The sequence below is a fragment of the Thermobia domestica genome, chromosome 7 (assembly GCF_964235325.1).
Source record: "Thermobia domestica chromosome 7, izTheDome1.hap1.1, whole genome shotgun sequence".
Classification (NCBI taxonomy): Eukaryota; Metazoa; Arthropoda; class Insecta; order Zygentoma; family Lepismatidae; genus Thermobia; species Thermobia domestica.
This window is the reverse complement of record NC_137460.1, coordinates 51,473,103-51,499,968: the sequence shown is the minus strand read 5'-3', so window position 1 is coordinate 51,499,968 and position 26,866 is coordinate 51,473,103. Positions and strand designations below refer to the sequence as shown.

The 26,866-nt window shown below is 37.4% G+C and overlaps 1 protein-coding gene across 1 annotated transcript in view; it reads left to right on the top strand.

Annotated features, from left to right (window-relative positions):
- Positions 1 to 26,866, top strand: part of LOC145690083 (uncharacterized) — a 63,392-nt gene that overhangs the window by 25,611 nt on the left and 10,915 nt on the right. Inside the window, exons 10-15 of the mRNA XM_081764614.1 lie at positions 786 to 993; positions 7,978 to 8,121; positions 11,628 to 11,703; positions 13,231 to 13,921; positions 18,630 to 19,922; positions 24,503 to 24,766. Coding sequence (XP_081620740.1) covers positions 786 to 993; positions 7,978 to 8,121; positions 11,628 to 11,703; positions 13,231 to 13,921; positions 18,630 to 19,922; positions 24,503 to 24,766 — 2,676 coding nt within the window. The remainder of the gene's footprint in view (positions 1 to 785; positions 994 to 7,977; positions 8,122 to 11,627; positions 11,704 to 13,230; positions 13,922 to 18,629; positions 19,923 to 24,502; positions 24,767 to 26,866) is intronic.

Sequence of the window (26,866 nt, the reverse complement as noted above, 5' to 3'; positions counted from 1 at the left end):
ATTATGATAAAATTTCTTGCAAGTTATGAATCTTGACATTGGCACCATACCACGCTACTCTATGTCCATACGGCATGCAAGAGCTGCAACAATATTTTCCTATACCAGCCATATGCAGAGCAAGAACCACAAGTAAGTGTAAGGAAATAAAACTAGCAATCGTTAATTTCATTTTCTTATGAAACTTGTAAAACTCACCATTTACTGTCAATTGATGCTGTAAGTGTTCCATTTGAGAAACAACAGACAATAGTGATGATCAAATTCGGACGTAGTGTTTTCGAATGTGTATTTTACCTTGTAGGTTATCTTCTATCTGTTCATCTATCGCATCTGTAACCTCAGCAGTAATTGCTTCTTTTGTAGTTCCAGAAAGTTAAAATTGAATTATACATGTTCCACAAAAAAACTTGGATTGTGCCGTACTGGATTACATAGCAAGAGAGAGTCTAATTTATTTTGACAGTTTCGTTAACAATTTTAAAATTTTATTTTTAACGTGTATGTATTTTTTAAATAAAACTGACAAAGGTCAGTTGTAACTCTGTTTAGATAAACATCACCAAAGTATGTTCTTTGTAATATTATAATTTTCCCTGTATAGTATGTGAACTTCAGTATAGTGTGTTTAGTACTTAGGATTAAAAAACAGTTGATAGGAGACGTGCCTAATGTACTAAAAGGTTATTGAGGACGTATTTTGGTGTTGCTTTCTGTAGAAAGATATTTTTCTTTAATATAGCTTGTTTGATTTGCATATTCATGTTTATATTTTATGTTTACAGATGCTGACTATAAATTTATTTGCGTTACACCATGCTGGAGGAGCGTTAGAAGACGGCGTATGCAATGAATATCAACTTTCAGAAGAAGAGAAACAGGTGAAACATTTGGTCACTGATCTTATGGCTGGCTCTCTTAGTGCATATCTTCTTCCAGTTTACACTTTAAAAGAAGGCGAACCTCTACTGGATTACTTCGCATTACCAGCAAGTTAGTATGACTACCCTTTCCTTACGTTTTTTTTTTTTAGGGTTAAGAAATCATAAAGTGTTGGTATACTATGTAGTTGGTAAGGCATCTGTCTTCAAAGAGAAAGGCCCAAATTCAATTCCAGACGGAGGCAGAATGTGTTATTGATGATGCGGCTCAAATTTTCACTCTATCCGTGTCGGATAGGTAGTGGGTGCAATCTTGAATGTGCTGACTCTGTAACCTCCAAAATGTGTTGAATTGATGAGTGGGTGGGGTCACCTTGAAATTGTAGATGTTCTCTGTGCTAATATTGATTTCCCGATTCAATACAGAATGTAATATAATTGATATTTAAATTGAAAATTGTTATCGGATATTAGAATATAGCGCGCTGTGGAGGGTGTGTAAACTTTCAGTATTTCAAAAATTGGAACGCCATAAACAGCCACCAGAGCGCTATAATGTTAATAGTAGGAAATTTAGTTTTGGTCGTGTCACTCAGTTATGAAGCGTGAAAGAGTGAGTCAGCACAGTTAAGGAAGGTAAGAAACACAGTGTTTTGACAGCACGATCAGTATTTGACGGCGTTCGAAAACGCCCGCATCGTTGGATTTCATGAGACCTGTTAGGTGTGTCCATTCGTTTGTATGATATGTGGTTCATTTCGATGTCACTGTGGCCCGATGTTGGGGCCTATAGATGTGAAAGCACCAACGCACGAAGTGAAGGTTCCGGATCTTCACATTGTGCGTGAAGCATTACGTAACCCCTGTGACGTCTGCGCCTGCCAATCCGGACACAAAGGGTCGACTCTAGAACACTCTGTCATTTCGCGCCGTGTCTCGACCGGTGCAACGACATTGCGCAAATTTTTCTAAAGATTAGATCGTTGATAATCTAAGTAATTTATGTCTTATTAACGAGGAGCAGAAAGTGCTGAAATTGCGCAAATTTCCGCCGCGACGTTGCCAACAACAGGATTTAAGGAATTGTGTGAAATTTTGCATCGAAATGAAATGTATAAAGCTATTCCTTTATGAGATATATTTTATTGCATTCTAATATTTACAAAGCAACATACTTATTTACAGAAAATTTCATTTTACAGTTTGAATGCTTGAAATTTAAATCCTACAGCTTTTAAAAATGTCATACGTGCCTTCTCATAGTTTCTCTGCGAATTCCTGAACTCAGCATACTTCCTCATGACAAACTCGCTCCTTTTGACTTCTGCTGGTCTTTGGGCCTTTGAAATTCCTTTTAATATGGACGTTATTTTCATGGCAGTTTCCGTTTGGATCTCTAACAAAGCAGAAATCACCGTATGAATATCAGGAGCAGGGAAGTAAAATTGACTATTATAATGTCTGTGAAAAGCTTCTGGTCCATTTGTCGTCCGACGCATCGTGGATGGTATAGACGCCCACATGACAGGTGGATACCTAAAATTAATAAAATAAAAAGATCCTTAGTTCATGCACACAATTATTGACAATTTATATAAAACACTAAAACATTTATAACACTAGATTCAAGAAATATTTATAGTCTTGGTCCGTAATTTGTTTACAACTATCAAAACCTGCATTTTAATCTACGTCTTACATGAAGACAGAAGAAAATTTCACTATAATTAAGTTGCATTGAGAGAAAATACCATATCAGCACAACCATTAATGTTGTGTTCAAACTAGGACAACAGTTTTTGCAGTATTAAGAGTTATTGAAGCATGTGCTACTATAGATGAAATTCAAAAGGAAGCTACTTACTTGCAACCGTCTTCTATGTAGTTTTCTAGGACGTAATCGGAAAATTTATGCCCTGTATCATCCGGCGTCATTGATATTAGTTGAGTAAAGGCATCTGATACTTCTGTTGGATGTAAATATGGCAACCCAAAAAATGCCTTTATCCATGAACCTGTAAGAAAAGCAATAATAATAATAATAATAATAATAATAATAATTTGTTAGAATAAGCAAGCATTGGGAAAGTAGTGAAATTGATGGATCTTACTGTTGGCTTTATAATTTCTTCATTTCGTACATTATTAGAACAGCAGTTTATTTGCTTTTAAGAATGGTGACTGAATTAAGATTCTTCAGTCAAACAGAATAAGATTCTATTTTCAACTGTATTCTGTATTAATATATAACAAAACAAAGTCCACATGGTATTATTAAATTAATAATAAAGAATAATAGACCATAATAATATCAATAATACCTAGTTCAGATTTTGGATCCATATATGCTTGTCGCAGATCATTGTCGGCTTGAATCCTCCGCCACCATGTTTGTCCCAAATGGAATCTGCAGCCACGAATGTCACAATTTGGAAACACATTCTTGATGGCTTCGTGAGCAGCTGTTTCAAAATCAACGTAAATGATTTTCAAGTCGAATCTACTGTCTAAGTTTCTTATCATCTTCCACATGGCCACATACGTATTCTTGTCTTTCTTCGGCAAAAATGCAAAACATAGAGGTAGATAATATCCATTTTTATATGCATGTATTGTATATAACTGTGTGAAATGCTTAGGAGCATAAGTGAAAGTTCCATCTGCAAATACTTCTAACCCGCTGAACTCACACAGAAAACTGAAAAGAAAATAAGATTAGTGTCAGAAAAGAAAATAGTAAACAAGACTGTAGTGTCATATCGTTAGGTGAAATGCTATGTTACGATATATTTTGTGAGAATCAAAAAAAAAAAAAAACTATTTTACTATAATTTGGAAATAAGACGGAAAAAGGAACTTTTCTGTTCAAGCAACTACTTCCTATTCTACTTCTTGATGCTGTAAATGAAACTCATTTCAAAGTTAATGGTTATAAATGAAATTATACTTACTCGATATTTTTCTTACACGTGAAAAGAATTATATTAGCTTCATCATCAACAAAGATGAATCTTTCTCCGTCAATTGCTATATCATCCTGCTTCTGAACCATTTGCTGTATAGCCTCTACGGTGTTTCTGGGTAGACGAGGAGTCACCTTTCTTCGATTTTTATAAATAACGTCTCGGCATCTTTTAATTTCTTTATGATCAAGTGTGTCATGATGTTCCAATTTTGAAACTTCCTGCCTTATAATTTTATTTGGCTTCTCGTTCAATTGTTCAGTGGCTCGTCGCTTACAATTCTCTCTAAGAAAATGCCGTTGAACACCATCTTCATCTTCACAATGATTATGAATATCTTTCCTTTCTAAAACTTCACTTGTATTTTCATCCATTGTTATACTAGCATTACAGCTTTTCTTAGTACATCTGAAAGAAAGGAAATAATAATTAAATCGTATCACGTGTTCTAAACTTACTATTTAAAGAAAAATGTATTCACTATTTCACTGGCAAAAATGTTATATCTTCCATCACCTTTTAACAAAGTATAGGTCCAATTGACTGACATAAATACTAATGCAGGCTTACTTATTCACTTACGAAAGTATAGGACAAATTGCCTGGCATAAATATTAAAATAGGGACTAGACACATATTTTAACAAAATATAGACCCAACTGACTGACATGGATATTAATGTAACTTTCCATTACTTAACAAAGTATAGAAGCAACTGAATGGCATAAATATTAATATAGGTTACATCACTTAACAAAATATAGGTCCAACTTCCCGACATTAATACTAATAGTGTGTTACATCTTTTAACAAAGTATATATGGATCCTATTGACTAGCATAAATACTAATATAGGCTTACAGAACTTACTAAAATATAGGTCAAGCTGACTACTGAAAATACTAATGTAGGCTTTGCATAACTTAGCAAGCTATAGGCTTATATACATGCAAAAATTATGTACTACATTAACTTACCTCCAATTTGAGCCTTTTTTTCCTTGGCGAAAGAAACGATACTTAAAGCCTCCCATTAATACACAAGGTACACCTTTTTCTGTTTTCGTCAATGTAAACTCCATTCTGAAAGTTTCACTTATGTTTCTCCAGTTTATTGCTTCCTGTTTATATTACCCTCCTCACTAAAACTTGCGATTAATTCTCGATCCTGATTGGCTCGTTGTGATTCTCGTTCCTCATTGGCTTGTTCTATTATTGGTTTATTATATCCGCAATTCGTTCGGGGTTTTAACAGAACCTGAGGAGGTCTGACATACAGTTGCTGGTGACATTTGGGAGAGTGCACAACGGAGAAGAATAAGCTTTGCAGAGAAGAATTGCTGAGATGCATTGCTTTCCTGAAGAAGGTGTTCCAACCACAACCAACATAGATAACATCAGAGATGCATTAAAACAGCAAAACGTACAGTTCACGAACCTCATTCGTGTCCAAACAAAGGAGGGACCAGCACCCATCTTGAGAATGTTTTCAACATTTGCTCTGGCCATATACGTTGAACACGCTTTGCCGACAGTCGGCTAACGGAAACGCTTTGTTATCTCTCTGGGAGTGAAGCAAATACACAGTAATTAAAGAACTGAGGCCCTTTTCAGGCCCACAAACCAATTTCAGGTCCAAAACCTTTCTAATGTACACTGTCCGGTAAATATCTTCAGGATAAAACAGTTGAGAATGCTCTAAGAGCATTGCCAGAACGAACTTTAAAAGAATGGAGAGATCTAGCGGGAAGGATAGCTGTAATTGTTCCTAGATGTAAAGGTAAATCTTTTTATCCGCACCCTCTTCTCTTTCTCGCAAAAATTAACAAAATATCATCTCTTTATGACTTATAGTTCTCGAGATATGACTGCTTAAATATCTAGAAATTCGAACTTTTTTAGTCAGTATCACGGGAACGGTAAGTCATAGAGAGATGATATCAGTGTTAATCCCTAATAGAACATTAAACATTTTCGTACTGATATTAATTGATGGCCAGTTGCACAGTGGCCACCGGTTACTATTTGCTACCAAAATATTTACCACCCTTTTAGATATTGACCAACACCAATATGACCTCTCTATGACTTACGGTTCCTCAAATAATGCTCCTTAAATCTCTGGAAATCGGCCATTTTTGGCCAATATCATGGGAACGGTAATTCATAGAGAGACGATATTGGTCTTAATCAATACCTAAGAGGATGGTAAACACTTTGGTAGCAATATTAATTGGTGGCCATTGGCCAAACCAGAACTCTTTAAGTTCGTTGAAAACCGCGGCGAGACACAACATTCGACATGCTGCTTTAGAATTCTAACTGCATGTAGGAGGTACACGTAGATATAAGTTGCTGCATCACTCAAGGGGGCGAGCTTTCTTGCCAAGGGGCCCTATTTATCTCTAATACATCTAAGTATCATTTATAGAAAGGTGAAAGGATAGTTATTAAGATATGTGGTAGACACACCTGAAATATGTATACAAGTGCTTGTTTCTGATTGGCCAAAACTGGAAGATATAGACAAATCTTTATTTCTGATTGGTCGAACGTCTGTTCACGATATTTCAAGAGAACTTCTAGAAATATGTATATATATTGTTTATTTTATATATGTTTGTTTTCCTTACAGTATTTCAAAACTATTTGCTTTCAATAACTATATTCTTACAGTTTTAATCTTACAGTTAGATATGATACGGAAAATGAATGACTGGGACACATTCCCCAGTCACCCTCTCTAACGACGCCATTGCACACATATAATATAGATGACTGAAAATGCTATTGTTATCCATTACTTTGTATTTTTTTTTTTTTTTTGTTAAAACGACTTGCATTTTGGTGACTGTTTTTATTAGTCGATATACTTATGGTAATGATGGCAACGTTGCACAAGATTTTTTTCGCAATTTCCAATTTTGTTGCCTGCTCATTAAGGCTTTATCTGTGTCAACAGATAAGCGTGGGAAAATTTGCGCAATGTCGGTGCACCCGTCTCGACGACCGATATCAGCTGAATTGCGGGTGCACTGTCCCCTGTGTAGGTTTCCATTAACACCAGTGAATAAACGACAGCGTTCTATGGGAGCCATCTCATATGACTTTCGGTCACTTCTCGTAGTCATTCGAGGAAACTTAATAGCATAGCGATATGTGGGTGAGATTGTGTCCTCATATGTTACCCCTTGTGTGAGAGCACGCTGATAAATTCTCTCAATAAGACAACATTCGGACACAAACATCATGTTGAAGTTCTTTCCTGGCCAGCAAGGCCACTTGATCTCTTTCCGATTGAACACGTTTGGGTTCAGCTCGGACGCCAACTTTGCTCCACTGCAAGGTCTTGAGGCGCAGTTACAGCAGCTATAGACTTGACTAGCTTCAGGCAACGATACAAGGCCTGACTCTACGAGTCATTTCCAAGCGCACCAACGCATGTATCCGTTCCCGAAGGAGGCGCTACAACATTGATATGGAATACGTATTACGCTTGTACAATCAAATCGTTGTCAAATTGATCTGCTAAAATCATTACAATAAGGTTGGATGGTCTTCCTAGCCTTGAAGTTCCATTTCATTCCTTTTGAGTGCTTTTTTGTCATCAATATATAGATAGATATATGTCTGTAATTCTCCCGCCACAGCCAAAATTACAATAATTGTTTAATAAATTCTCCGTTGAGTTCTACAGTGTGTAAGCTGAATCCCACATTTTTTTTAGCCCACATGGACATAACTCGAGGGTAACTGCTTCCTATAGTCCATGAAAGTTCTTTTGAATTTCTCCAGCAATCGTCCCATAGTACTGTGGGATGCCGATTATCGTTTGAAATGGCATCGACTAAACTCCTGGCATCTCCGTTGAGTAACATCTCACTAACACAACAGTATTATTTCCACACATTCTTCCTGTTGTAGGTAAAGCAATGGAAATAGTTCTTGATGAAAACTTTGAAAGTGGCGATTTAAGAAAGTTACGTAAGGTTCCAAATCATTGCATCATGGCAATAATGATTGAAGTAAGAATATCTATATTATTGTATATATTCCTTATTTAAGACTTCTAATCTTTTAGGATTTGTTTTTCTCAGAAGTTTACCTAAACTTTAATTGTTGTAATTCTTTCAGTTAAGCTGACCTTGGAATGGATTCGTTTGGAACCATCTGTTCTTCTTGACTCTGCATTTACAACGAGGCTGCAAATTTGGCCGAGTTTGTGTAAATTATTGAATGGTCTTCAGCTCTCGTTGGTGGATTTCAATTCTGAGAGGTGTAAGTATTTTCTGAAATATTAATTTAATTTATATAGATATAATTTATATAGATAGAATATAACAACCTCCTTGATCAATTTATTTTTGCTCCAATTGCCATCGAGACTAGTGGTGCTTGGGGATCTGCGAGCCTTGATTTTATTAGAGAAGTAGAATATCGTTTCTGGAGATATTCGTTCAACATATTTCCTAATTCAACGCATATCTATTGCTATCCAATGTGGCAACGTGTCGTCGGTTCCTGGCACCTTACCACATGGAAAAGAACTAGATGAGGTGTTTCTTCTCTAACACAAAGGACAACACTGAACATTTATACAACTGGACGACATGCTATACAAATGTGTAATATCATTGGATGGCGTAGAAAAGCAGACAGTAACACTAGATATGGTGCCGTTGATAGGTGGTTTTCTACCCCCTTCCTTTAGTTCGACTATCGAAATATATTTCCTGCTGACTTAATTATTTTTTCGCAATTATTTCATAAATGTATTTAATGTAATTGCTACAATTTTATTCAAATTATATTTTTCTGTTATTCTGTTAGCAATTATTGTTCCATTCCTCATTTATGCCTGTTGTTATTTTGTTTGAATGTCGAATAATTTAGAATCTATATAGATGAAAAAATAAAATTCCTTGCTTTTAACAATATATCGTAGATGAATCTTTGAAGAGCATAATTTTGGAGTCAGTCGTATTTATGTATGTATTATTGAACATTAATTTAATATATGTAAGAAGAGCATAACTCATCGGTGATTTCAAAAATCAAAGGAAATATTGGCAGTTAAATAAAAGAAGCTGAAGATCGAGAAATGGGGAAAAAACATTTCTAGGCCTGAACCTGAGAAAAAACTCATTAGCCCTGCCAACAGGCAAAATACTTAATAGTAATAGTGATATTTTGTAATTTTCCATTTGAAAAAGCACTGGTTATTTTTTCCGTAAGAAACGGAAAACGAATATCTTACAGCATTGCAGGTGCTCGAATCATTATGTTTCATAATATAATATAGGTATCAAATCAGTATAAAACAAAATTAATGACAATAACGATTTATGTTTTTCGACACTGCGGAAAGATAAGCCAGTACCCACCACCACTTAATTACACTGCTCGACAACATGAAACTTTTTGAAAGCTGTTTTTGATTTGACACCTGATTTTATATAATTTGAGGTTGCTAATTACGAAAATGAAATTAGTTTTCCCCCATCACGTCAGGTTTTTTCACAAATCGGAAAACATGATTGCGTAAATTGTGTTATTTACACAGCAACGCTGCTAATATAAAGTAACATTATGACTATATATTTCTAACAAAGGAACATTATTTTGCGTCAGAACTAATCTGAACATCGATATTCTGAATAATTAAGGCCATCAGTGGCGTAACTAGAGGGGTAAACGGGGCTTGTGCCCCGGGTGCCGGATTGGGAGAGCCCAAATTGGGCAAATATTTGGGGGAGCGTTTTGGTTTGGTTGGTCAGGGGGGCCGCTAAGGCGCGTTTTTGCCCCAAGCGACAACTAACGTATTTATGTTGCTGAGGGTCATTGATAAACAACTTACCTCATTTCTGTCTCTGTTTTTTTACTTCGAAGCTCCTAAAACAAGACTTCCTTTGTGAGTAGTTCGTGAATCTTCACGTACCAACGTTCCAACAGTAATCCGCTAACATTGTTGTTCTCCAACGTCCCTGATAGTGGAATTCAATTGCTTTGATGTCCTGGTGAAATTTTTCATAATGTTCTTCACTTTAATCACCGAAGTTAGAAGGGAAGCTGTCTAAATGTGAATACAAAAAATAAATCTTAAGACTCATTTTGTTCCCTAAGCTTTTAAACTTCTGGAGCATATTAGACACAGTGTACTTGTAATTTTCGTCTCTGTTGTTCCCTAGAAAATTATGACACAGGTCCGTGAATGTACTTCATGCTTCCTTTTCAACACTTGTCATACAGTCTTCAAAGTCTGACGGATCTGAGATTTTCTGATCGGAGGACCAATGGATATTCCTTCTTTTAACTTAGCACTTGAAAGTTGTGGGAATTTTGTCACTAGACACTGGAAGCACTGCCCATTTTATTCAGACCTTTGACAAATTGTTTCATTAGGCGCAGTTTAAAATGCAAGGTGGTAATATGACTTGTGAAGGGTCTACGAGGCAGATGTTTTTCAAATTTTTACTTCCTATATTGCGGTTTTCGCTGACAATCAATTTGAGTCAGTGTTTATTGCGTTCTCTGCTATTCCATTCGCAAAATGTGGCATGGATATTTGGTGTACCCTTACTGCTGTCCTAGAAGCATACATATCACCTTCAGATCGCCGCACAATAACCATTGATGATCCTCCTATTTTGTTATTTTTAAAAACATTTCCATATTTTCGTAAATCTCCTTTAAATGTACAGAATGAATAATGGGTATACAGAGGGTTGTTTGGTTGCTGTTGTGAAGAAGCAGACCGTTCAAACTTCTCTTGTTGAAATCAATGAATAGCCTCAATTCCTCTGCATTATAGTTCTTGCAATCACAGCTTACACAGCGCTGTTATTGCGTACCCAACCTGTAACGCGTTGTGATATCATTCAGTGCTACCAGATACAGTTCATATTTTTTCAGTGTTAGCAGAATAAGTAACTGCACGTGTTTTATTACAAATTCAAAGATAATCAGAAGGCTATGGCATCGAAAGTATCTTTTTATATTTGTAATTACAATCAGTACTTCTTCCGAAATATACATTTATACGATTATATTCCTTTCCCCCTCCCCTCTATTTTAAGAAAACTGTACGTGATAGAGCAAAACTAACTACATTTTTGGATTTATCAGGTCAAAAACATTAAGAAAACCTTAATAGTTTCCAAACAGCAAAATCATTGTAGAGCAGTGTTATTATTCATATCCTGTTACAGTTAAGTATCTCAAATAACAAATGATACAAAGTTAAATATGCGTATTTACACATTTTTATGAAAAGAATTAATAAACTGAAATGTGTTAGAATTAATTTTAAGAAGGTATATTTGGTTATTTCCCTTTGTAAGTACAAAATGCATTGTTGTGTTTTTTTAACGATATTTCATTGTTCTACTTCCATTGGACTTCATCTGGCCAATTTCTCAGAATTTAACTTTCTTCTATTTCTTCTATTCTATTCTTTATTTATCATAGAATACTTAAATGTATAATAAACATGCCTTCTTAAGTTTGATACTTACAGTAGCAGTTCATCTAGTATTTCCATGCCGAGTATTCTGTGATGTAAGAAAGAAAAAAAAAAAAAAAAAAGCAAGATGTAAAAATAAGTAGTTCAAGTTAAGTTCTGAGAAATTGCACAGATGAAGTCCAGGGCAGTTAGAAGAACAAACTGTTGGTGAATAAAAATAAAACAGCGTACTTATGGTAAAACAAAACTTTTCTTAAATATAACATGTTTCCTCATGTGCAAGTGTTTCGTGAATTTTAAATTGACTTTTAACTTGTTGCAGATTGCCATGTTCCCCTTCCTGAAGATCGTGATCTCCAAGGATTTTTGCCCTTACAAAAGGCAATTAATGGTCTGAGGTAAGACATACAATTTATTTATTTATTTATTTAATGCTGTATTTTTGTTATGTATAACTTAGTATCATTTGTTTCTTTTATGTAATATACTAATTTCCAATCGTAGAAAATACGGAATTTTACACAGTGTTTAATTGTTACTTGGTAACAGATTTTAATAGAACAAAACCAAAACTTGATACCCAAAACTTTGTATTTGTTCTTTTAGTCTGCTGTTTATCCTTATTCGTGTTTTCTATTGATCCATAAATTTATTTATTATTATTTATACAAGTTTAGTGACAATGTTTATACAAAATGACTTACTAAGGCTCGAATGCTTTTCTTGTACAGTATTCAACTTTATATGCATTATGCTAGTTAACACGAGTTAAACACTTTCGAGAATGAAACAGTGGGCGCAAGTTTGGCATACAGGGAGGCAAGATGTATGGGTTACCTTTCTTTCTTTTAAATTGAATTTGGATGTGTGATTATGACACATGACACATTATAAAACATAAAAGAACATTGTACTTGTAGTAAACTTTATGAAACTGACCTTTACAAATTACAGAGGCTAAATAAAATAAAACAAGTGAGACCCTGACTTATGTTCCATCCTGAATCGTGAGAGCAGTTCAGATAAGGTTTTTATTATTATTGGGCGGGTGATAAGCTAGGAAAAGAATCCGGACATTAGCACCACGATGACTTATTAGTCACCTTCAGTTATCAACGTTAAGGAATTCCCTCGTAGTTATAAGATTGGCGTGGAAAACCTGAGTTGTTCTAGGTGAAGGGGGGAGGAGAAGCGAGGGTCATGCGGTTCAGATTCCACCTTAAGCTGTAAGTTCACGTCTCATTTACCTTCAGTGCTGAACAAATACTAAGCTCTAAATCAACTAACCAATTAACTTAGATCTTGGAGTGATCTGCCCACATTCTGATCTTGGAAGTAGGTTGCTATTTGGCATGTGTAGGTGTAATATGTTAGTAAGATTTCTGTTTGTTTTATCGAATTTTCTCCGTGAAAAAGGTCTGAAGTTCATTTTAATCTTTGATTCCCTCTCCTTGTTTTACTTTATTGCTCCGTTGCATGTAATCTGGAAAGAATTCCGACTTAAACAAACATGACGGTTCAGACGATTGCTGCTATAGCAATTTAAATTATAGCTTCACGTCTCGTGCAGCCTCGGTGCATAGAAGGTACGGAAAGTCTAAACTAACCAAGCATATATAACAAAATTCGGAGGTACTTTTCCATTGGAATAATAGAATGTGTATAAATTAATTTGAGAACCTGTTACAAACATGATTCATGGTTTCAGATACAGTAACTCTCCCATTCATACGCTGGGTACTTCTTGTAAAAATTAATTTAAGTTAGAAACAAATTATTGCCGTAAATCTCTTTCAATATGGTAAATAGGGACAGCAGGGACAGTTAGCATGCGATCATTTTACCCAGAATCACTGGTTGTAAAATGTGCTTAAGAGTGAGCCTATTTTATTTTTCGTCGTCATAATGGAATTTTCTTTTCGTAGGTTTAGTCCTCATGATGTCAAAGTGGATGCGGCTGATTTGCAAAAAATTCGAGCGCATCGACTAGTGGAATTTGGACGATGGTTATCAGAACAAGAAGTCGCAGGACATAAGTTGGTGGTAATACGCAGTGATCGAGTTGGAGAAAGCATTGCTTCCAGTATTACATCAAGCACATGTAACAACATATCTGGCGACACTTCAAGCAAAGATACTCAAAATTGCATCATTGATGGTAAAGAACCCGAGATTGTGTTCGAAGCTGTAGGTCAGCAGGTGCCGCCAACAGATTTAATTAAGGAGCTGGAAGAACTGAGTTTGTCTAAGGACACAGTTCCGAAGCTTCCTTCTCCTGTGCCATCGGATACAAGCTGGAGCACAGGGAAATCTACCCCTGACATTGATCCCAGAGGGCCTCAAAGCCCGAAGGATATTGAACAGTCTGATCTGGACGGAAAAGACAGGAAACCTGGAATTTTGAAGCCTCAGGGCTCGCTGGAGAAGGCTCGAGAGAAGGAGAGAGAATGGGAGGTGGCAACAGAAAAGACGCCAGACGTAATATGGAACCAAACTGCGTCGACCACGAAGAAAGGAAGACAGAATGTGGCAATGCAGGCTATAATGAGGAAGTCACAACCTCCTCCTTGTTCAAACGAAGAACAAAATACACCAAGGACTTTAGAGGCAAAACAGGTAATCAAAATATTTTGTAGCAATTTGTGTCGTAGAAAAACATAACTATCTTTGTTACTAGTTATCAACTTACGTACTGATTTGTAGTTCTGATTAATTGAGAAACTGCGCAAATCATGCTAGTTTGTGGAGGGATTCATCATGTCTGTATTTTTATTTATTTATTTTATTTTTTTCACTATTTTCATTTCTATACTACTGCGGCGTGCCCGAAAAGTTTCTATGCACTGAAAGTAACACCATTTTAAAATACTTTTTTATAAAATATGTTAAAAACTGATCATTTCGGGCGTACAAACATGTTTGCATACACTTCTGCATGTTAGAATAGTGAAAATCTTTTTTAGGGTATATATAAATATAATTTGGTTTACATGTCATACATTACTTATACAAAAGCATCCATTCTTAGCTCACAGTGACTTTACGTTCACCTTGTACTGTCATTTATTATCCAGAGTATTATACCTAAAGACCGCGGTGGCTCAGTGGTAGAGTGCTTGTCTTTGGTGCCTGGGTCTCTGGTTCGATACCAGCTCGTGCCAAGGAAGTAATAATAGTTGATAGATCCTATCGTAGTATGTTGTATAGTATATATATGGTGTGTAGTTGATAGATCCTGTCGTAAAAGTAGGTATGATAACCTCGCTGTTAGCAAAAAATAAGAAACAGTTATAAACTGAAACTCTTACCCTAATCTTTTTATGTTTATCGTTCTTTTTGTCGGTTGTTTTGACCACAGATATTGGTCGAAATAAAAAGTTGCTAAGTTACTTTACGTTAAATGATTTTAAAATTTTTATGATTTTCAGAAATCAGCCATACTTTCTCTCTTGACAGATGTATTGTGAATTATCATCTGCTATATTTCAAGGAAAATTCGTTCCTCTTCATTGGGCATCGACAATGCGTATTTCATGCTCATATTTCTTATTCAATTATTGTTTCTTTGTTGTAAAATATCTTCTTGTTATACTTAAGAAAAAACTACACTTAAGAAAAACCAATAAACTTGTAAGAGAGAAAACTTGCAGCGTGTAAAGAAAACGGAAAAGTAACCAACCTCACTACGAAGGGAGGTCAGAAAGTTATTATCTTTACCATGATAGAGATGAGCTAGAGAGGGATCTGCAGTGTGGTCCACAGACGCACCTCTCTATACGTATTCACGTCGTATTGCCTTACACTGGCAACTCTATCAGTAATATACATGGAGCAATGAGGAGCGCATGTGTGCAGAGCAACTTCGAACCTTCGATAAGAGAATGATATACATGAGTTGCCGCTTAGTTGGGTTTAGTCTGTGAACAGCGATTGAAGAGAAGTGTGCAGTCGTGTTGCCGGAATAATGGTACATGTGAAAATTGAGCAGCGCATTAACTTGAAATTCCTTGTGAAATTAAAGAGATCACCGATTGAGTGAGTAAAACCGTTGCAGGATGTGTATGGTAATAATACGTTGTCACGTACACGAGTGTTTGAATGACACAAATGTTTCAGCGAGAACGTTGATGATGGTGACAGACCGGATCGTCCTGTTATAGCAACAATATTGCAAAAGTGACTGACATTGTCTGGAAAGATCCCAGGCTCAGCATTCGAATGGTGGGCATCGATAGAGTCTGACCGCGCAATTCTGCATGACCGTTTGAACATGTGCAAAGTTTACGCCAAAATGGTACCAAAGAATCTCACGCAGGAGCAGAAGTACTTCCGGAAGCACGTGTGCAGTGACGCAATGGAACGCCTGGAAGCAGAACCGGATTTATTAACGAAAATCGTCATTGTTGACTAGACGTGGATCTTTCAGTATGATCCTGAAACGAAAAGGCAATCCATGATTTGGAAAATCCATCATCATCACGAATGAAAAAGGCAAGCAAGAGTAGATCGAAAGAGGTCATGCTCATTGTGTTTTTTGATATCAATAGCCTTCTCCTAATTGAATGGGTGCCATTAGGTCAGGATAGTAAATAAACAGTATTTATCAGCAGGTTTTGGTGAAGCTGCGAGAACACATGAGAGAGAAAAGGCCCCTGTTGTGGAAAAACAATGAATGGATTTCACATCACAATACACCTTTGCATATTTCTTTGACCGTTAAGCAGTTTCTGGAAGCTAAGAAGACTCCAGTGCTTTGAACACACCTACCTTATTCGCCGGACTTGGCACCGTGCGATTTTTTTCTTTTTCCGAAAGTGAAATTCGTCCTCAAGGCAAGTCCTTTTCAGACTGTGGAAAAGGTAAAGCAGAAAACGGTAGCGGTACTCAAGACGATGACACCTTAAGATTTCTACAACTGCTTCTAACAATGGAAACTTCGTATGCAAAATGTGTATAGAGAGGGGAGAAGATTAAGTTGAAAGTGATCATCTTTAATTTATAAGTTCGTGATAATAAATCGCACTTTTGGCACCAGTCCGTTTTTTTTTTTGTTTGTTTTTTTTTTTTAGCCAGACCGTATATGGATCAGCCTGTTAATACCATCTGTACGAAAGTTGCTGAGTTGGAGGCAAACCAGGTTTTTACCGTATCTGTGACCCCCTAATCATAAGCAGAATACCTACTCCGCGTATGTTTCTTCATATTTGGGAAGAGAAAGTAATTGGACTGTCAGATCGGGTGAATATGGTGGGTGAGACAATGGTTCGTAGCCCAGTTAGGGCAGAAAAGTGAGTTCCTGCTTCTCAGTGTGCCGGTGCATTGTCTGTTATGATCAATACATCTTTCGAAAGGAAGCCCCGTCTTTTTGATTTGATAGGATGCCATAACTTGAGGAGCACGTTCTTGAAGCCAAGGTCATCATACCTTTATGGTCCCAAAACATGGACAATATGACCGTGCTGGATAAATGTTGCATTTTAGCCTTTTGGAGGGTGGGAACGAGATATGTTTTCACATCCATTAGTTTTAGAGTCAAATAGATACACTCAGCATTCATCCATAATCACTTTCTGTTTACAAAAGCATCCTTATCCTTGTTGTATAGGACTAAAATGCTTTGTGTACATTGCACACGTTGCTGTTTTTGAAAAGGTGTCAACAATCGGGAAACTCGCCTTGTTCCGCTTCCCTGTCATAATTTAGTGTAAGCAGATCTCCTACTAACTAAACTCGAATTGGACATAGTCATCTCACTCATGCACATCTTCTGCAACGTACACCTCCGCCTGTGTGTCGTCATTGTGGTCAGCCCCTGAGTATTCGTCACCTCTTCGTGGAATGTGTGCCTCTTGCTGCTGCCAGGCTTTTGTTTGGACTGCCAGCTGACCTCGCTACTGTTCTCGGCAATGATGAAGCCACTGTGTTAAAGCTGTTCCAGTTTTTGCGACATTTGCATGTTTTGACGGCGCTTTGACTTTCTTCTGTGTTCCAGTGCTTCAGACCTCCGATCTGTGTACCATTTTCCTTTTAGTGCTAGCGAGTGCTAGTTTTACTATCTGACCCTCACCACATTCAGTGCCTCGTCTGTGTCTCCGTCGTTTGTATGACTGTTTCTTTTCCGACCAGTGACGGGTGCAAAAGACCTTTGTTGTCGAGGCACCCTCCCCAACCCCATTTCCATTCCATTCCTACTAACTAAACGATTAATAGTCACCTGCCTGTCTTCAAGCATTAGCTGCTCAACTTTTGCCAACACTTGGGTCTGTAGACATTGAGGGACGACTTTCTTGTGTCATTTTGTAGTCTTGTGCGATCACATTTGAATTATGTTTTCCAGCGTTTGATTGTCATAAAACGATGGGCATTCCTCACCATATACAGCTGCTATCTCTTCATGTATCGTTTGTGCTGATTTTCTTTGAAGATAAAGGAACCTGTTCACAGTTCAATTTTGTCCAACACGCTGCCGGAGCTGTCTAGTTTCCTGTAACATGAATTCAGAAGGACCTGTAAAGATTGAAATTAGCACATATGTTAGTGAGATGCCAATCTATCAATGTGCAAATTTTTACATTCCTAGCACATCTCGATCATGATGAGGAGCTTATAGATTTCTGGACTGTCGGCATCTATGGGCATGTTAACCCGTCACATTTGAGGGATGACGTCCCTCGGCGATCACACTGCGGGGGAATTGGAAAGAAAGAAAGGAATCGGGAAAGGAGAAAGCAACTGGGATCATTATGTGAGGTACCATCCTGGCATTTGCCTCGTATGAACGAAAAAGACCAATTTAGGGTGACTGACCTGAATAAGCTTTTTCGACGAAGTGTCCCAACCCGGGAACCGAACCCGGGACCGCTTGCACCAAAGGCGAGAGCGTTAGCGATTACGCTACTCGAAGCTACCCTATCATAAGTAAGGTTAGAATTTTATGGCTTCTCATATTTCCAGGTAACCAATAAATTAGTTTATTTTTTCACAAATTATTATTTTTTAGATCTAACTACATATACAATTTATACGTAGAGAAAATAGTTGTACATTTTCAAAACTCAGCAAAACTATTTTGAAGTGTCATTTAACTAAAACAAACACTTGAAATTAAACAGCAGCGATGCATGCTGTAAATATGTGTTCTCAATAGTTTTATATATGTACCACTGGTTTTATTGTTTCGTTGAAGTGTCTTAATTTAGAAGATTTCATTTCATATTTTCGTTTTTATTACTATTTCTCTCAAGCAGTAATTGATTTTTATTGTAAGATTCTTAATTATGTGCTGTTTTATTGGCTACTAAATGTACTGATTTGTTTGTTTTAGGTTACGTTCAAAACTCCGTCTCCGAGTATATCACCGAGCAGTTCGCAAGGAACTGATGAAAATAATACATTGTCTGCGTGGCAACAACAGGCCAAACAACAGCAGCAGCAACAACAACAACAGCAGCAGCAGCAGCAACAACAACAACCACCACCGTATGCATATCATCCGCAACCACAGCACCTATCAAGACAACAGCCCGTGTTCACTAGCCCCATGCCACAACAGCCACCACCACCTCAGCAACAACACCATCATCAACAGATGTCCAATATGTCGAACATGCAAAGGGCGCCACAACCAAGTGACCTAAGAATAAATGCCTCGTATCCACCAGTAACGGTTCCTAACTTCCCGCCTTTAAATCCCAAAAATACACCTTACCAACTTCCTCAAGGAAATCTTTCCTATATGAAGCAGGACTTGTCTTTGCACCACAACTCCGCTCAGAAGTCTGCTTACAATCCCACAGAGTCACGAATGAATAATATGCAAGTGCCAAATCCAGGTGGAAGTCCACAAGGAACCATGGCGATGCAAGACCAGAGGAACTTGAGTATAGGAAATTTCCAAACGCAATATAATATGAAGGCTCGAGAAATGGCTATGAATAGTATCCGACAACAAACGCAGTCGTCTGTGAAAATGTCTCCTTTCGGCTCGGTTGTCAATTCCCTTCAAGCAAATAACCAATCTCACATATGGCAGGGAGCTGAGGGACTAAATACTTCATCACATATTCCTCTGATAGATGAAAGCAAATTGACTGGCATCAATGTTCCGCCAGTACCTCCAGCTTCATGGTGGGGAGACAACAATAATCAAAATAGAAGAACTCGACCGCCTGTGAGGCAAGGATCGGGTCAAGATGAATCACAAATTCTAGGAGGAAATATGCCATTTACTATGAGTTATTTGCAGGGTAGTGTGATGCATGGAGTTCAAAATCAAAACAGTCCTCTGTCAAAGAACCCTGCAGAGATAGGCTCATCATCGGCCTCAGTGGGACTTGATTTATACGGAGGGCCACAATCGCATACTCTAAATTCTCCAGCAGGCTGGATGCCATCGGGACAGAATCTGCCTGCTTCCCATCATGTTTCAAACCCAACAAATCTTAATTTAGCTCAGTTGATAGGACATCTCCAGGGAGGCCCCTACTCTCCATCAGCTGTCCATCGACCTGTTGTACAGCCTCCTGACCTTCTTTCTCCTTCCTCCAACTTTCAACAATCTAGAGTCGGAGCTAAAATGTCTATGTTTACTCCAGAATCTCGAGGACATATGACAGAGGTAAGTGTCTTCCTTTAAAAAATAATTGAAAATGTATTTTACTTATTTAATTTTTAAGTTTAACCTTTTCGAAACCACTGATTGTTATGTACGTCACGTTATATTGACGTTCTAAATTTGCTCGTCATTGGCTTCGTTTCTGTGTATATTAAATGATAGTATGTTGCAACATCTTTCTACAAAGATAGTGTTGACATTAAGGTGCACTGTTGTAATTAGAGTAGGAGCTGGTAATTAAAAAGAAAAGTGTGACAGACCCGTGTAAAGATAAAGCTTAACTACTTCACACATCAATCGTGTAAATTAGTTAAAGCAAGTTTCTATCATTTGACTCAAACTGAATTCGTTTGTCTGTCGCAAATTTTATCATAGTGTAATGAAATTTGACATAGGCTTTTTCGACATGCATGTGCATAACACTTTGCAGCGAGTCACTTCCTCAGTTTAACAGAAGCGTGAGCATCAACATAAAAGAGCATGCACCTTAATGTGCCACCCATGCTTAACCTTGACGGACATGAAACCCTATCCTTTCCTAAGTCCATCAATTGTCGAAAGAGATCATGGTATTTCATCCATCCCCTTCATCTTATCGCTCATGAAGTAAGAAATGACAACTGTGACGACATGGAAGAGAAAGATGAAGCTTTGTTGTCCATATGACTGTTCCCCGCTTCATATTGAAGGTGCTTTGTCTTCCATTTGAGCACCTTTGTTACCGGTTATGTTTAGAATTATCTGCGGCTTGGGACAATGGCCATGCTAATTACGAAAGTTCCCAGAAGCTGGTGGAGGATGCATGTTTGTGAGCATGTAGACCTCGCTCTTATCCTTCCCAACTTCTCGGGACTGAAGTTAGGTAGCATTCCCTTCCACATGCGCGGATCTCCAATGACATCAGTTCTCATAGAGGACAGGTAAACTGAAAAAGTTGTCCATAAAAATTTTATGGCCAACATGTCAGAACCAGGCCATAGATGTGACTTGAGTGTTGCACACGAGTCACGCCACCTAATTTACTGAGATAGATCTCAGTCTTATAAGTATTCTCAAGAGCATCAATGAATTGGAATATCTTGATTCCAAATAGCTTATGCTTCTTTGGAATATACTGTTTGAATGCAATCCTCCCTTTGAACAAGACAATAACTTCATCTATATATATATATACTCCATCAGATAGTATTTTTTTTTAATGAATTTGTTATTTATCTGATCAAAGAAGATCTGGAAAGATGAATTTCCAGATGCCGTCATGCTCTGCGAAGTTTTTGTCCAGACTTGTCGTGTTATCCTCAGAATTACTGAGAATGAAAACAAATCTTTTACATACCACGATATCGTGATATCATGGAGTCTTATCTGTTCCTTTTGTTTTCCAATAATCTACAAGGGTATTACGCCCAGAGTGTCTTATTGTCAAACATACCTCAAGGAAGACAATTTCTTTTAAGATGGGGGCCCTCATGATCACTTGGACGATGGTTAGCGTACGCACCTTTGGCGTGAGAAACTCGGGTTTTACTCCCGGCGGGAGCTCATATAGTTCGGATTCCACATTAATCAGTAGATCCACGTCTCAGAGCCTCGCTGCTGAACAGGACGTTAAACTCAACTCAACAAAACAATAATTTTTTCTGATCCTTTACCAGCTTCAGAGTATTTACGATAAGAAAAAAGCGGGAGAAACAAATCAAGCTGTCGTACATCTGGGCGAGACAGTTTTGATCTCTTGTGCTCCTGTAAAAGGGTCACTGGCTGTGTTACGACATTCTGTCGTCTCTAACTAACCCTCAATAAAGACACAGGTTTGAGGATCCGGCCACTTCTCCATCATCTTCATAACATACACCTTCCGTCTCACCCATCAAATTTTCATCCTTCCTCTTTCCTCATCATCAACACTTTCACTATCAAATCCTTCGAGAGCTTCAAGAATTTCGGGTTGAGAAAGAAACACCATAAATTATTTCGATGAGATACTATTCAAGAAACGAGCTCAGTAACGGCACTCTTATCCTTCTAATATACCAGACAATACACTCAAATTACATTGCTCAATTACCATTCGCTAATAAAAATAAAACAAACTAGCAGCTAAAACAACACTCAATTCCCTCCTTTGGCTCACAACTTACTACGAAAATAAAATTTTCTAAAGATAAGGGTGTGAGCGAGAGACGCTATATGGTTCATTTCTGACTTTATATATGCATATACTGAAAACTCTTTTTCTGCCACTGTTGTGAAGCAAAGACGGAAGTGTAGCTACCCTACGCCAAAACATGTTATTTTGTTTCACGGTCCAGCTTGAAATTAATCACTACTCTATACTGCCGTACGCAAAAAAGCGCAGAAAATGCGTTGCTATTATTTAAAATCGATTTCACGAAGCTTTGCAGCTTGTATAAACCATGCAGTCTGCATCATAGAAGAGTTGTCAACTAGTTAAATAATATATATATATATATATATATATATATATATATATATATAATTTTGTGATAACAAATGAAGAAGCAAACTAAGAGGAGGGGGGAGAGGAGAAGAAAGAGATTAAAAATAAAATGGCATGGGCTTATGATAGCAGGACCAGGAGCCATTTTCTCATTGCTGAATCTTTGAATTAGTATATAAACATAGACACGCATCAGCAAGAAGAAGGGCCGAAACATGCTCTGAATTTCTCCTTCCATTGTAAATTACATCTAATCGTGACCGGCCATAAGCCTTTGTCCTCTGTGTATCAGAGAGTTCACGTTCATGGCCAAAATCTAATGTTTGCCACAATTAAATTTTATTACACCTGCTCTTAACGTTTCTGCTAGCTGTGTACGGAGCCACCGTTACCTGTGCTCTGTTGCCTTAATGGGTCACTAGCAGATTTGGGATTGAGTGGATGGATTAAAGTCTTTTTCAGCAAACACGCCATATGGGACGTGGGTTTATATCTTAATGTCCCTCGTTGAAGACGCGTACACTAATCATTTAGCCACACGGGAGATCACTAGCAGATCTAAAAACATGTGTACGTGTACTCACTGTTCCCATTCAAAGTATTGAGCTCCTTGGACTTTTCCTTCCACTCGTTGCACTTCAGTTCTTTGTACATGCTTTACATTATTCTTCGCTCCATATAGTTTATTCCTGCTTCATTCAGAATTCTGAACATATTGTTCCATTCTACATTGTCAAACGCCTTTGCCAGTTTCATAAATACTACTTAAGTTGCTCTTCCCACTCGAATTCTTTCTTTTAGCAATCCTCTTAATGCAAGTAGAACTTCCCTTTTTTTTAAATAATAATAATAATAATAATCCAGACTGGTCATTTGCTAGTAGTTCTTAGGTCTTGGATTCCAATCTTCTATAGGCTACCTTTGTCAATATTTTTTGAAGCATGCGTAAGCAAGCTTATTGTTCTGTGATTTTCGCATTTACTGATTTTGTTTTGTATTGGATTGAAAATTATGTTGCTCAACAAGCCATTCGTATCATCTGTTGTGTTCTATGTTCAAGATAAGGAAGCTCCCAGCTCTTTGAGCTAGCAGATCATGTCAAGTATGTTCGAAGATGATAAAATCCTTATTCCTAAACGTACATTTCTTTAAAAATCACTTTCTTTAGAAGTAGAACCTTAACTGAATTTCAGACTGACGCTCCGCTCCGCCCAGTTCATTTGCTTACAACATTTGATCGGTTGATAAAAAGTGTGAAGCAAAAGTTTGTAAAGCGAGAAGCTTGTAGTTCTTTGAGTTTAGGTACATGGATTGATGTCTAAAATGAAGATAATCTTATTCCTGTGAAAAACTTCAGCGTTTATTTTGCTGCACGTACTGCCTTTAAGAAACCTCAACCAATAACGGTACTGAACATTTTGGATTTTTGCCGAAATTGCAGTGTGTGTTTACATATATTTGTTCTTAAGCTCGGTGTGACTTTTTCCATTCATGTGTGAATAAAGATTCACGGAAGATTTTAAGTTTCTTGCTTTATGCAGGAATTTTTGTTAAGTCACTGTATGTAATTTCGTAATAAAATACATTGTATTTGTTTTTATATTACTCATTATTCTAGTTGATTAGGAAAAAAATATTACTTATGTATCATTGTGGTCATGTTTTCTTGGTTTTCTCTGGAAAACTCAAGAGAATGCTTTCGCGCAATTTTAAGTGTCACCCTAAATTAGCAACATATAATAAATAAACTAAGTAAATCATTAATTAGAATTACGGCATATACCAAAGTAAATGCAGAAAAGGAAAATAATACATTTGACCAAATTGGTAGCGGTTTCGGCAGATTTTTCGATAGGGGGAGGTGAAGTAAAGGAAAAGAGGTATAACAAGTTATATTCATGTAGAGAAAGGAAAAACAATTATGTCCAAATTTAGAATCCAGTATTTTGTTATAACTGATTAATCAGTGTTTGAAATGATGATGGAATCTAATAATGATGGTACATGAGCATTTAAAGATTGTTTTATATTACTTTAGTTATAAGTGCAAATTTTACCAAAAAAAAATCGTACATACTAATTCCTCTAATTACGTGTACGTATTGTGATTTTCGTATTTCAGACAAGTGATATGAATATTAAGACTGAAAACAAGCGAGAAGCAAGAACAACTCTGGGCGAGAACACTGTTTTCTCTTCTGGAGGGAATTCTTTCTCCGTTGGAATGGGAAGCACCTACTCCCTGTTTAGTACACCAACGTGGGTGACATCTTCTGGTCATCCGAAAGACGAGTTAGGAACGTCAAATAATTCACAAAACTCTGGAGTTGCGAGGAATATGACTTCCACCGCTAATAATCCTCTGATGGTTCAACCACCTTTACAGGTAAGTTTATATATATATATACGCACCTAGCCCCCCAAAATTTTGCGCACCTTCTCTCCTCATTCGTTTGTATTTAGTATAAGGCTAAAGAATATCGCTGCGTCCGCTTATATTGTCACAGCAACAGGACGGGGCATATAGAGAAACAAATGCACGGATTAGGCTGACAACCATTAAACAACAGTCGCAGGTCCTTCTCGCGCCAGTAGTGTCGTAACTCGGTAGCGAGAAAACTCGGTCACACTGTGATCCCAACATTGTTTCATATACAGGGTGAGTCAAAATTATGTGAACACTATTTGAGAGAAACCATTTAGTCAGTTTTCGTTATACAGAGTCTCAACCTGCCCACCAGCACGATTAATGCAGATAAACCAACGTTCAACAGTACAATTTAGTACTCGAACATACATTTCGGGGGAATGTTGGATATCAGTCCTTTTTATTCTGTCCTCGAGTTTTTCGATGTTTCGCACTTTTGTACTATACCCCGTACTCTTCATACCCCATAACCAGAAGTCATAGAATGTGAAATCCGGAGATTGGGGAGACCATACCAACGGTCCGCCGCGACCTATCCAACAATTTGGGAACATTTGATGAAGATAAGCACAAACAGCATGAGCAAAATGAGGTAGTGCATCATCGTGTTGAAAATAACCTCGTCTAAGTTGTAGGGGCATGTTGTCAATGGCAAATTCTTCCAGCATTTGCATGTAGTTATCTGCAGTCACCGTTGGAATTGTAAAGAAAAATGGGCCAACTACACCAGTAGCGATCACAGCACACCACACATTTAAAACATGCTCACGAACAATACGTGGATTTTCAGTATTCGAGAAAATTGTATTATCACGATTAACATGACCACTGGTATGAAAGGTAACTTCATCATTGAAAATCATTTGATTAACAATGTCCGGCTGCATTCGTGACATTTCAGTTAGAATATCACAGCATTCTAGTCGTACCTGTTTATGCCGAGCAGTCAAAGCTTGAACAATTTGTAGGTGGTATGGTCACATGCCAAGGTCCTTAGATAGAATTCGGTTCACTGTCCTCTGTAGATTTCCGTGTCTCCAGACTGCAACTTCTCGTCGATTTTGTTGGACTCCGAAGTATGGCCACGTGCACTGTAGCAATGTTTAATTCACTTCTGCCAGTTCTAGGTCGCCCTGCATTCCGCGATAATTGTTTGCTGCTTGATCCAGTTGCTGAGATAATTTGCTAAACGCGATCTGGTAAATGCGATAATTTGTTAAACGAGTTGGTGGCCGTCGATCTGGAAATCGTTCTGCAAACCTTTGACGCACTTCTGATGCCGACTGTACAACCACCATTAAGCTTACCACCGCTCTTGTGTGCTCTAATGTGAGTCTATCATCCGTGGGTCAGCCTGTAATAGAAAACAAAACAAACTTCAGATTGTTTACATAATTTTAAATCACCCTATAGGTCCTTAAATTTCTCGTTGACTGACTCGATTTTTTTAATATGACACCCTAGGTCTGGACTCAAAATACGGGCCTACGTATAACATGGATTTCGATTATCCTCCAGGTCTAGAAATAGGGTGAGGGGGGACTAATATCTTCATAATTTGATCTTTGTTGCGATAATACTAACCATATTTGAATCAGTGAGTAGAAAAAGGATAATATTCCAAAAATAAACAACATTCCACAATAGTGTTTTCTGTATAGCAAGATATCCCATCTCCTTATTTTGTAGAATTTTGAGAAATGAAGAGTTGTAACATACGCCACAAATGTGCCAGTAAATATTCTGTTAAAGCTGGCTGATCACTTGCTGCAAAATCAGAAGCTTTCGCGTAATATGGTCTTTACCTTACGACATTACATTAGGGTTCCTTTAGGTAAAGTGCATTAAATATCTTAAGATCCTGCCGTATTGATTAGATTGATTTATAAAGATAAAGTCTTCACACTTTACGATCCAGAATTATGCTCGTAGGATAAAGGTGACGGATCATTAATAAAAGGCAATGGATATGAAAAAAATTGGTGAAATGAGAATGTGAAAGAAAATGGGAGAACCTGAAGAAAACCCACGGACACGATGTTGTTCACCAGAAATTCA